Source organism: Mixophyes fleayi, chromosome 6, assembly GCF_038048845.1.
Source record: "Mixophyes fleayi isolate aMixFle1 chromosome 6, aMixFle1.hap1, whole genome shotgun sequence".
Classification (NCBI taxonomy): Eukaryota; Metazoa; Chordata; class Amphibia; order Anura; family Limnodynastidae; genus Mixophyes; species Mixophyes fleayi.
The window spans coordinates 34,498,857-34,511,211 of NC_134407.1; the positions used below are offsets into that span (position 1 = coordinate 34,498,857).

The window sequence follows — 12,355 nt, forward strand, 5'->3', positions numbered from 1 at the left end:
GATGGTGGCAAATGCATGGATGCAAGATTTTGCTCCTGTTGGAAGTAGTACTAAAAGCAGGGATAGATGTGGGAAGTACCTCTCTTTATCCCTATATTTAAAATAAGTATTGCAGGATAAGATATTTTATTGAGCTCCAAGGGGCAGAGAATTATGGGTGTACTCCCACTTTAGCAGCTGAGAACAAAGCCTTTTCTCCTGTAAAACAACCTAATATTTGCCTGTCCTTGGTGGTGGAAGAGACCAGACGGCTGCCTAATCTACACCATTTAGGCAGGGGCTGGGGGCAAGGGGGCATCTGCCCCCCAGACTGGTCCCATAGTGGGCTAACATGGGCTGGTTCATATGCATTTCTTTCCCTTTAAAATAGGCTGCTGAGTGGAGTATTGCCCCCAGGCTAAAAGGTGCCAGCCCTCCTCTGCATCCAGGTGTGATAAAAGCATTCAGGTGTACAATAGTGGCACAATAAATCTTCCAGTAATCTCATGATTTATTGAAGAAATATTTTGAAGCAGTATTTAAATATTTTGTAAATTCTACCTGTACAGATTTTAAAAGAAGCTTCACAGCTTTTATTTTTGTTTTTGATACTTTTCCAAGATAGAGGCATGACAGGAATGTATGTGTGTTCAAGTTAGAGCTTCACTGTAATGTCTTCAACGGTCTCATATCTGATTGGAGCAGAATTATGGATAAAGTGGAGAAGCTCAATTGTCAGATAAGAATATTACATGTTGGGGCCAAGCTTGGTACAATTCACTGAACTATTTAGAATATTCCTTGTAGAACTGAATTTTAGAAATGTGACTTGTACCTTTTATAGTGCACAATATTAAACAGTTTGCACAGAATGACTCCGTTTACTAATGAGATCATATAGTAATTGCTAACTGGGTATTTTCATATGTCAACTAAATCTCATGTAATTTGCTAAAATGAGTCTGGGAAGCTTTGACTGTAAATAATGCAAAACAGAGTATTTTTGACAGAATGTATTTACAGGCTTATATCTCTTTTCTAATGAACAGCATTTTCCCACAAAACCAGAGAATGAAAGATTATACTTCACCCTGGGAATTGTGTGTAGAAACATGCAGATCACTCCTTACTTGCTCCTATTGGCTGACTGTGCATCTGGATCTGCCATTTACTAAGCTAAACACAGCCAAAGATGCAGAAACATAAATCCTATTTGCAGACAGCAGTCTTAAAAAAATCTAATTAGTGCAAGATAAGGACCAATATCTCCACCATGTAGTCCAGGGCTTTGTACGTACCAGAATAGTTATGTTTAAATCAATAAAATCAAGTGCAGCTTAGAGTAACACAGATCGTATCTGCTATACTGAAAATGCAAAGACCAGTACAGCCAAATACAATTACTCATTCAGATTACAGAAACACAGTTGCTAACATTATATAATTAACAGTTAGGAATCCCCAACATCTGAATTTTGCATTGTCTGAATTGAGTTAATGTAACCTCCCTAGTATGCATTGCATGTAAGTGGGTTCCTAATCCTATATCTAGTTCTAATGTCCTTCTGTGTGTCAGGGGCTATCCCCACATCTTGTGAATGAAGACTCAAATGTCTAGATAACATTTAACACAGTCCATATTTGAGCTATAAAAATCCTGAAATCCTGCAGGGGATGTAATGTAAATAAACTTTGGGTCATTTTATGGGTTTATATTAATTCAGATATATATATATATATATATATATATATATATATATATATATATATATATATATATATATATATATATATATAAATATCTAATATATAAATGCTTAGTGGCGTCTGTCTCTGTGTGTGTGTGTAAAAAAAAAAACCAAGTTGCAGCGCCACCTGCTGGGCAGAGTTATACACTGACCTACTAAATTCTTAGTGTGTGTGGGGAAAAAAATTCAAAAAGGGCTGAAATTTGGTAGGGCTCAAACTCATTTTCGTGAGGTAATTTTACCTCATGAACACACATGTGTAGAGGTGTGTGTGTGTGTGTGTGTGTGGAAAAAACTATTTTCTCAGAAAGGGCTCATCCAATTGACCTGAAATTTGGTATACTGACATTATTTGACAAAAAAAATTAGAATAGTCAAGTCAGTTAACTTCCATCATCCCCCCTTCCCCCCTTCCCCCCGTGGGAGGGGTAGTAAAGGCTAAATTTACGAGTTGAGGGGTCAAACTCATTTTTGTGAGGTAATTTTACATCATGAACACACATTAAAAAGGCCGCTTTCGTCGGGAACTAACGCTCTTCCCCTGAGGAGGCCTGGGCTAGGTCCAAATGCATAACAAGAACCTTTTTAAGACCTTAAGTAGCTTGATTTGACTAGAATGCATGAGTATCATGCACGGGTTAACTTGTGTGTGTATGTGTGTATGTATATGTATATATGTGTGTGTATGTGTATGTATATGTGTGTATATATATATATATATATATATATATATATATATATATATATATATATATATATATATATATATATATATATACATTGACAGAAGCACTAGGCAAGAGGTGAGTGGCAGGAGTATATGTCACAGGCTTTCTCTCATTTGTTAACTAAGATTCCTCTAAAAAGGGAGATTGTCTTGTATAGGAAGGAGCTTTCCAAAGAGTATAATTTAGCTTCAGGAAAAACTGAAAAGGGTCCCTGGTGTGTAAATGGAGAGAGAAGGCTGGGCTCCATTTCAAAAGCCCAGTTTGGGTCTTCTTTTCTTCTAGTCTGACAGCAGTCTGGTTAATGGTTGCACCTGTGAGAGGTGTTTTAAAAATCTGCTAGGTAGTGCCCTCTGTGTCTCTCAGACCTGGGGAGGAGGGTGGATGCCTCTTGAGAGACTCTGCAAATGGTGACTGATTAACTCTATGTTTTGTACAGTATGTGGGTAGTGCACAAGGTCCTTCACAGGAGAGCGGGTGTTCAGGTGGGTTTAGTTAGTGTTGGATAGGCAAAGTGTATATTTTGAAGTTTTCCTGTTTTTTTTCTGTTTAATAAAACTGGTTGAGGTCAGTTGTATCAAAACCTTGGACTTGTGTGATTTCTCTGCTTTTGTACACTATCGTCTGCCCAGTAAATGACACCTGTTCCCCCAACCCGGTAACACTAAATATATATATATATATATATATATATATATATATATATATATAATATAGTAAAACAAATGTGATAGGGCGCCACAATAGTGTAGTATCGTTATATCAACAATACTATAAAATACACACAGATAGTGGAATGGAGAAATAGTTCACAAATAAGTAATTATATAAAAATATAGATCTCATAGCCAGTATAGTGATAAGGTGAACATATAAGGCAAATAGTGAACACAGCCTTTGTGCATTCCCAAGGACACCAATCCTTTTCAAAAGTGCAAATGCGTACCAGATATAAAATCTTTATCGCTTATCTGTATATTCAGTTGATTCTTCATAAATTCATTGCTGAATTAGGTGGAAAAACTTTTTGCTTAGCTGTTGGCTTAGTGATGCTTCTGTAGTATCTTGTTATAAGAAAGAATATAAAATGCTTATCTGAGTATCTTTGTAGCGACCTTTAGATAGTGGTGGAGTCTGTCTAGCTCGGCTGCTATAATCAGCTGATCCTCAGCCACAGAAACTGCACCCAGTCATGATAGTAAAGTGTTGGTTCAACAAAGTCCCAAAGATAAGGACACACAAATCCTCCACGCGTTTCGTCTGTCTCGTAATCAGACTTCATCAGGAGTAATTATTATATGACAATGCTAAATGGCATCCTAGATATAGTATCCAGCGCCATATTGGCGCATGCGCAATGGAGCTGATCACACCATAGCTTGCGTGCGCATCAAGCGTGACTGGTTGTAGACAGGGTGATCATATGACCAATTTGCGGGCTTTCAAACAAATGGAAGTCAGTGTGGGGCAGATATAAACAAAGCGGTCACATAACCGCAGGCACAAACTGCCTATAACTGATCACATTATATGTACATATTATGGTCACATGACCGCAGTCATAGATCACACCCTCCGCTTACTTACAGTGCTACAGTATAATTGAATTCTAAGCTCACTATACATACATTAATATCGATGGATGTATATCTATGTATGTATGTGTGTGTGTGTGTGTGTGTGTATGTATATGTATATGTGTATATATATATATATATATATATATATATATATATATATATATATATATATATATAATCTATATCATCATCATCATCTATTTATATAAAGCCACTGATTCCGCAGCGCTGTACAGAGAACTCATTCACATCAGTCCCTGCCCTATTGGAGCTTACAGTCTAAATTTCCTAACACACACACACACACACACTAGGGTCAATTTTTGACAGCAGCCAATTAACCTACCAGTATGTTTTTGGAGTGTGGGAGGAAACCGGAGCACCCGGAGGAAACCCACGCAAACATGGAGAGAACATACAAACTCCACACAGATAAGGCCATGACCCCAAGTGCTGTGATTCAGATGTGCTAAGCACTGAGCCACCATGCTGCTCCACGCACTCTGCAACTGTTCATCTGTGATTGCCATTTATCTCTTACTAGGACTCCACTTGGGTGGGATACACAACAGCAATGCTGGAATGTCGAGACAGAAGTGAGAGCGACAAAATAATTTCAATGGCAGTAATATAGACAGTTTGGAACTAGGGACTTACACAGAAAGTGAAATACATCAGTTCCGGCAACCACGCTGTGAACCCTGACTGTAGAAGAAGCCGGCAGTCAGAGTGACTTCACTTTAAAGGGCGACAGTTATATTGCTAGTATTAAGGGGGTAATGTGTGGACCCGCTGGCTCTATATTGCGAAAGCCTTTGTTAAAAAACATTACAGCCATCGGAATTATTCTGTCACACTTATGTGGGGAAATGTAGTCATCTCAGTAATGACTACCACCGCTTCACCTCTCTAAATGTCTGATGCAGCAAGTCTTTATATAATAAGTAGAGGTGCAGCATTCTGTGGAGGTGGCATTTTGCAGTGTAGTTTCTAGTGCCAGTATTTTTACCATGTTCATAATTCTATTGTGTGAAAAACAGTTTATATAGAGATTTTTGTTGTAAAATATCCTAAATACTGCATATGTTGCTAATTTCCTAGACACATTCTAGTTGGGTTTGCTACATACACTGCCTCTACAGAGACACATTTGGCCATATCATCTCCTGTAGTTTGTGATACTTCGTATCCACGATTTGGCTAATGAAAGTCTCCATGAGGTATGCTGGAACAGTGTCGCAAACCACATTGAAATAAGCAGCATTGTATTCATTTACCACATAAGATGGTGGCTAATACCAACTTGAGCCTCTGTGGTCTCACTTACTTGAAGGGCCCTATAATGAGCAGTAAGTAACTAACTTGACAAATATCAGGGAGAGATCAGAAATCCCTATGGTCTCATAGTCCACTTGTAATAGATTGTGTGTCAATGTTTGATCAGTCGTTAGTCCTGGACATTCTAATAAAGTATGTATGATTCTTAGAAGGAGATTAAAGTCTATCAGCAGAATGTTCTCCATGCATCTAGGAGACCCAATTCTTCTGAGAATATTCCAAAAGTCACCTGGACTAGTTGTGAGGTTCTGGTTGATGGAAAAACCTGTCACAGGATGTATGTAGTACATTATTTATTTGCTTTTGTTGCATGGGTGCCAGCTCTAGGCATAACGATGTCTATCTTCAGGCATGATCTGGGGAGTGCAAAGTTACAAATATAAAAGTATTCATATGGCACAGCACATGATATAATGGAGCACAGATAAAGTACACAAGACAACAAGATATTCACTTACTCAACTCAAGGCATTGCAAGTGAAAATTTTATACATAAAGACAAAGGGTATAACAGGTGCAATAGAAAGTATACAACAAAAAAAGATTAAAAAAATGATGTAGTGCCATGTTGTACTTAACAAGAAGAATGAGGGGAAGTGGGAAGGGGTAGGGAAACAGAAATAAGGGTTAAAAGATGGGATAGAGGGGGCATGTTAGGAGAGATTTGAGTTATCGGAACAGTGGGTTTCCTAGGTTGAGGAAAGTGATGGGCTTGGATGGATTAAAGCAATGCAAAGACTGCCAGTAAGCTGCTGCTCACAGTGACCTTTCTTAAAACTGGTATGGTAGTCACTTGACAAATTGAGTAAGGTAAGGAGAGACATGTATAAGGAGGCCTCTGAAACCTTGTTGGTTGTGCATCTAGGTATGTGAAGAGGCGCTTGATCTGTAGATAATAACCCATAGGAGAGAGGATGTGAGTGCGGTAGGGAGGCAGTCTGTGGGTGGAAGGGTTGGGCTATTCTAGGTCAGCATTGAGCATGTCATCCTTGCTTAATATGGGAGTTAATGGTTAAGAAGCAACATACGTTGCAAAGGCTTGTAAAACTGCAAAGGTAAAAGGAGGTGGAAAATAAATGGCAGCTATTATATAGGGACATCATCACATATAAGAAAATAAATCTCTCTTCCTCTTCCTTTTTTTGAAAATCAACAGTTTTCCTAATTAGAATAGACACCCCTGGAGAATATGGTGAACATACATTAACTGTGCATGGGTGGGGTGGAGGTTTCGTTAAGTATTTAATCTGCTCCTAATCACCATGGCTTTTTTGTAAACACAGACTATCAATATTATAGTTGTGAAACAAAATTAAACACAAATGTTCTTTCACGTTTATCATCCAAGCCCGTAGCATTCCAAGACATCATAAACTGTGTTTATCAGCCATTACTCACATAAATCAATAAAATCAGGAGAAAAATGCAGATCCTACCAGTCTCAGTAAGGGCCACATACGCCATGGGGTTAGTGATGCATACTAGTAAACATTATTGTGAAAAAATGGCATAAGAATAAGCTGAAACTCAGAAAATGCAGCACTAAGTCCAATGAAGTCCATAAATGGTAGAAAAAGTTAAAGGACTCTCTGGTTGGATCCTTCAGGACTTTATGGTCCCCCTGGTTTAATTATAGTTTAAAAGATTATAATTTATTTATAGGGCACCCCAAAATTCTGCAGTGCCATACAGAGTGGTAGCGCAGCAAGGGTAAACATAACACAATTAACAATAACAACGGAGGGTAAAAATAATACAACAGCTTGACACAACAAGGGAAAGCATAACACCAATCACATAATAGAAGTATCAAAATGTACTCCAAGTACCAAAATTACAAGGAGGACATTATCAATGAAAGCAGAATAAACGGCATACGAAGGAGATTCAAACCAGTAGGAGAAGTGATCAATGTGCACTTGTCATTTCAAGTAGATTTTAAACTATTGTAATATTCACTGAGCAGAACATATAAAATTGCCTATTGTATATCACCACTCAATGACCCCTCCAGTTGTAATTACTAATAAGTACATCAATCAGAAGTCTTCTGTAGTATAGCAAAAAATAGCTATGACCCGTTTCACTTCTCTTGCTTTCCTGATGAGAATATCTCAATCCAAGTCCTTGAGAATTCTTTGTGTAGGGAGCCTGGAGATGGGGACCAATTGATACTCTGTGAGGACATTCCACTAAGAATGTTTTAGAACTTTTAGTAAAAGTCTTGACCATATCATTCCTGCAACCTGGCGTCCATAATGCTGGTCAGACCCTTCAGCCTGCTTAGGTAGAGTGACTATTCTGACATTGATTCTGTGTATACTATTTTTTAGATCTGACTTCTTGTTTAAACCTTTTTTTTTTATTGCCACCTTTGCCAGCTCTTAGAGAGGGTAGTTGTCGCCACCGGTTTCAAAGTTTCGGATGTCACAGACTTGTTGTTGTCCTCATCAGTGCTTTCTGGTTGTTGTTCCTGGGCCTTTTTCGAAACTCTGTTGTGAAGGTCACTTATGTGAATAAGCCACTGCTGGTGATTTTGTTTATCCGGTGGAGAGACTGGCCCACAAGCAAAACGCACCAATCTATTCACAGCCACCCTACCCGTAGCTTCCTTTTGCTGCCAGAGCCTCAGCACCTTGCGTCCTTACCATCCACCCCCTAATATATGTGTTTTAAAAGTGTGTGTGTAGGAGGGGAGGATTGCTGTTGGGAATGAGGAAAGTTTAGTGTGCAGTTTTTAGTGTTGTGTATACGGGTGTTAATTTGCGAAGTGTATACACACATTATTATGCGTAGAGTGTCATTGTTTATCCTGGAAATGCAGCCAGAATCAGGGAACACTCCCTGCTTTGCCCTGCATTCTTGCTGTTTAGTAACATTTGGGCATACCCAGTGGTCGAAGTGGGTTGGTATACGGTGATATGCCATACCGTCACTTCTACTACTGCTTTGATTGTAAGACTATCAAATTTCATTCACTTACATTTTTCATACTACCACATCTAGATTTCCACTTTGATCACTGGACAAATTGGTTGTGGTAAACTAAGCTGCCTTGGAAAAACTAGAATACATGGGTCATCAACCATGAAGCGAATACTCTTCACCTTCTGCAAGAAATGTATTAAAAAATAACATAGCAGTTTCTTTACCATTTCAGAGTGATATGGGAGGCAAGAAAATTTTGCAGAAGAAATGGACATCATTCCTAAAAGCAAGATTAGTCTGCTCCATGCCGTACTATGAAACCTTAAAGAGCATGTACACACTGGAAGTCGGGAGCTGGGACAAAACAGTCTTCTATGGTGCCTTTATTTTACAGTGGTATGTTTTCTGTTTCTACTACAATGCTAAATTGTTGTATCTGTTGTCAAACTGCTTTTGTTACCTACTTATATTGGAGGCAGCCATTTTATGTGCTGAACCAGTATCCATGGAAACGCAGCCCATCAAGTCACTAGAAACCAGTGAATTCACTGATACAAAATGGCTGCCTCCAATGTGCATGGGAGACGTATACACTTTAACAATACAAAGAAGACTTCCCCAGAATGCAGATTTTTAAAAAATATTTAAATAATTTTCCATTTGATCTTTTTTTAAGTTTGTTCATGATATGCTTTGTTTACATATTTTGCCAGATTTTTTAGGGGATGGGGGAGGTTTGAGAGAAGATTCTTACAGTGACAAAAACAATACTAACATGGCAGTTAATTATTTAAATAATTGCTCTCCATTCCCGAGAGTAGTACGTTGGTGGGGCTCCCTAGTCTTGGACCCCACCATTTCTGGTATTAAGCAAGGTTGTGACACATGCGTATAGCCGGAATCATAGCCAGCCATCTTCAGGGATTGCCCAATCAGCAGCTGCTTTCACCTCCAGCTGCTGCATTGGATCTCCTTTGTAACAGAGACCATACAGCGCCAAAAGTGAGCAGCATTCATCCCAGGGAAGGCAATTATGTGGTTTAAATTGAATAGTCCTTTTTAAGACACAGGGGCTACTTAACAAAATGCAGTGATAGAAGATATTTTCTATTGCTGCATCTCGTATTGATAGAAAATCTTATATCACTGCTATTTATCATAAAAGCTCAGCTCCCCGGCGACACTTGCTGGCCAGTCACTGTCCCTTCTGTGCATGCGTGACCAGACACTGCTCGGTCACACGTGACCACTGCTCTGGAAACCTGATCTTGGGGTTCCAATAGCAGATTCAAAGAAAATATAAAAAATTAAAGAAAAAAAAAAGTGAAAAGAAAGAATAAAAAAAAACTGGTTTACATGGGGAAGCTATCGCCGTATATCGCCAGTGATACTAGGCGATCGCTATTCCTGGACTTGGTAAATAGGTAAAAAGTACAACCATAATGTATTTGTAACTAAAAATCTCTAAAACTTCGCACTAACCTTGCTGTCCATATAGTTTCCATTTTGACAGAAGCTCTGAATAAAGTCTGAGCATATGGATTTATTTTTCTCTTTACTCTTCCTATAGGTCAATTCCTCCCTGTTTGTTTTGCTGTTTTATTGTTTCTTAAATCTGCAGAAATAAAACATACGTCAGCCACTAATCTAGAAACTTGAATTGTGCATTGTGACTAAGCTAAACTCCGTCACTAATTGCTGCAAATGGTTAACTGCCTGCAGTCCTACATATTGTCAACGTTTCCTAATCAGTGACTGGTTACCAGATTGTTTTTGCACGCTGTTTTCCTTACAGTGTAAATCTCACTACTCATCCTCCAGTTTTAAATATTCCAGATGTGCGACCTGTCAAACAAAATTTTCTGGGATAGAGGAAATAGATAGATTCTTAAACAATGTGCTGTGTTTATCACACAACAAAACTCTGCAGAGACCTACAATATTGTCTCCTTGTCTGTTACAATACAGGCCTACATAAAAACATGGTCCTGGTCTCAGATATGCCCTTATATGGTTCTACAACAACTAGTTGTATCTGTCAGTTAAACTAGTCCTGCTGTAACATACAAATGTACAAAATAAATCCTTTAACATTCACATATATATTTGTTAATGGGTTCTATTCCATAAAATAATATGGGACATTTGCAATAGTTTGACCGTACAGACAATTGTTTTTTCACTTGGGTGTCTCCAGGGCTGCCAAGAGGAATTCAGGGCCCGGGTACAACAAATTCATGGGGCCCCCCTCATAGTCGAGTAAGCCCTGTAAGTGTGATCATACATTCAGGGATGTGCCAATGCGCCATTGGGGCGTAGCTAGCACATCAAAATAACTAGGTTCTGAATTCACCAGAGCGTCACATATATCCCAGCACTCCTAACTTTTAAGACATCTAGCACCACAGTGTAGTATAGAAGGAATGCAGTGTGTACACAAAGAGTTCAGTCTTGGCCTGCACCTTACATTGGGCACGACACTCACCAAAAATTGCCATTGTCCCTACTAGAATCACAACATTTCACACACTCTGCTGCTCTCTCCTACCTGTTCTTCTCACTTTCACCACCTGTGACTGCTGCTTTCTTTAGTTGCGGCTTGTCCGGATCCTGGAATGTTGGAGGACCTATTTGGGGGGAAAAATGGCTACATTTAGAAAATTACAGCCAGCCCCGGCGTTAAATCAATAGCACCCACGATTAATAATTAGGCCTTCCTCCAGCCCCAACATTAAAATAATAGTATTCACATTTAATAAATAAACCTATTTCCCTTCCTGCAAACAGCCTGGCAAATACCTATTTCCCGCAACCATCACTGCCATTAAATTATTCATAGTCACATTTAACAAATAGACCTCGTTCTCCCCAAACTCACCCCAACATTCAATAGCCCCCAAACCACCCCATCTTAAATTAATAGTCCCCACTATTAAATTGCCTCACCATCACCCTACAAACAAAATAGCACCCATTAATTAGCCACCACCTACCTCACACTCACTACATTGCAACAAGCCCCCTGTGCCATCACACACACACATTACTGTGCCCCTTCATCACAACTACACTGTGCCCCCTTATGCTCACACTGCGCCCTCCATTTTTATTCCTCTGTGCCTCTCTCTCCCTTTTTTTTTATTCCTCTGTGCCTCTCTCCCACTTTTTTTTCCTCCTCTGTGCCTCTCTCCCACTTTTTTTTTCCTCCTCTGTGCCTCTCTCCCACTTTTTTTTCCTCATCTGTGCCTCTCCCACTTTTTTTTCATCCTCTGTGCCTCTCTTCCACTTTTTTTCCTCCTCTGTGCCCCTCTCTCCCACTTTTTTTTCCTCCTCTGTGCCCCTCTCTCCCACTTTTTTTTCCTCCTCTGTGCCCCTCTCTCCCACTTTTTTTTCCTCCTCTGTGCCCCTCTCTCCCACTTTTTGTTCCTCCTCTGTGCCCCTCTCTCCCACTTTTTTTTTCCTCCTCTGTGCCCTTTCTTTATAGTCCCTCTCTGTTTCCCCCCTTGCCTCTCCGTTTCTTACCTTTTTGTCAGCTTCTTTCTCTTCTTTTCTTCTGTCTTCTCTTCTCTCTTCTCTCTTCTTTCTTCTGGCTTTTCATGCTGGCTGCGGCGCTCCTCACTGACTGACGGGCGTGACTTGATGACGTCACGCCCGACAGTCAGTGTGAATGGAGAAGAGGAGAGGAGGGACGCGGCACCGCGGTCACGTGAGTATTGTTGTTTTTTTGTTTTTTTTTCTTTTTTCCAGCTCCCCCCACCAACGAACGCCCACCCCCTGGCATGGCCGGGCCCGGGTAAAATGTACCCGCCCCTCCCCCCCTTCCGGTGGCCCTGGGTGTCTCACTGCTGTGTCATTCAGTTGTTTGCTTAAAATGTATAATTCCTCTCTGCAGGACATGATATCTGCAAGATAAAAGGATGTTCTGACAGGTTCACAATATTTTTTCATATACTTTTTCTAATTGTAGTTGTAGTTTTTCTTTAAAATATTTGATTTTCAAATATAGAAGGGAAGTAAGCTGATTTTAAAGCTGCCTGTATATGGCTAAGTGATTGGA

The 12,355-nt window shown here is 39.6% G+C and overlaps 1 protein-coding gene across 4 annotated transcripts in view; it reads left to right on the plus strand.

The window, feature by feature from the left end:
* Positions 1–12,355, plus strand: part of SEMA4G (semaphorin 4G) — a 507,048-nt gene that overhangs the window by 114,082 nt on the left and 380,611 nt on the right. For all 4 annotated transcript variants that reach the window (XM_075216263.1, XM_075216260.1, XM_075216261.1 and 1 more), the window contains one exon: positions 8,531–8,694. In XM_075216263.1, the coding sequence (XP_075072364.1) occupies positions 8,531–8,694 (164 nt within the window). The remainder of the gene's footprint in view (positions 1–8,530; positions 8,695–12,355) is intronic.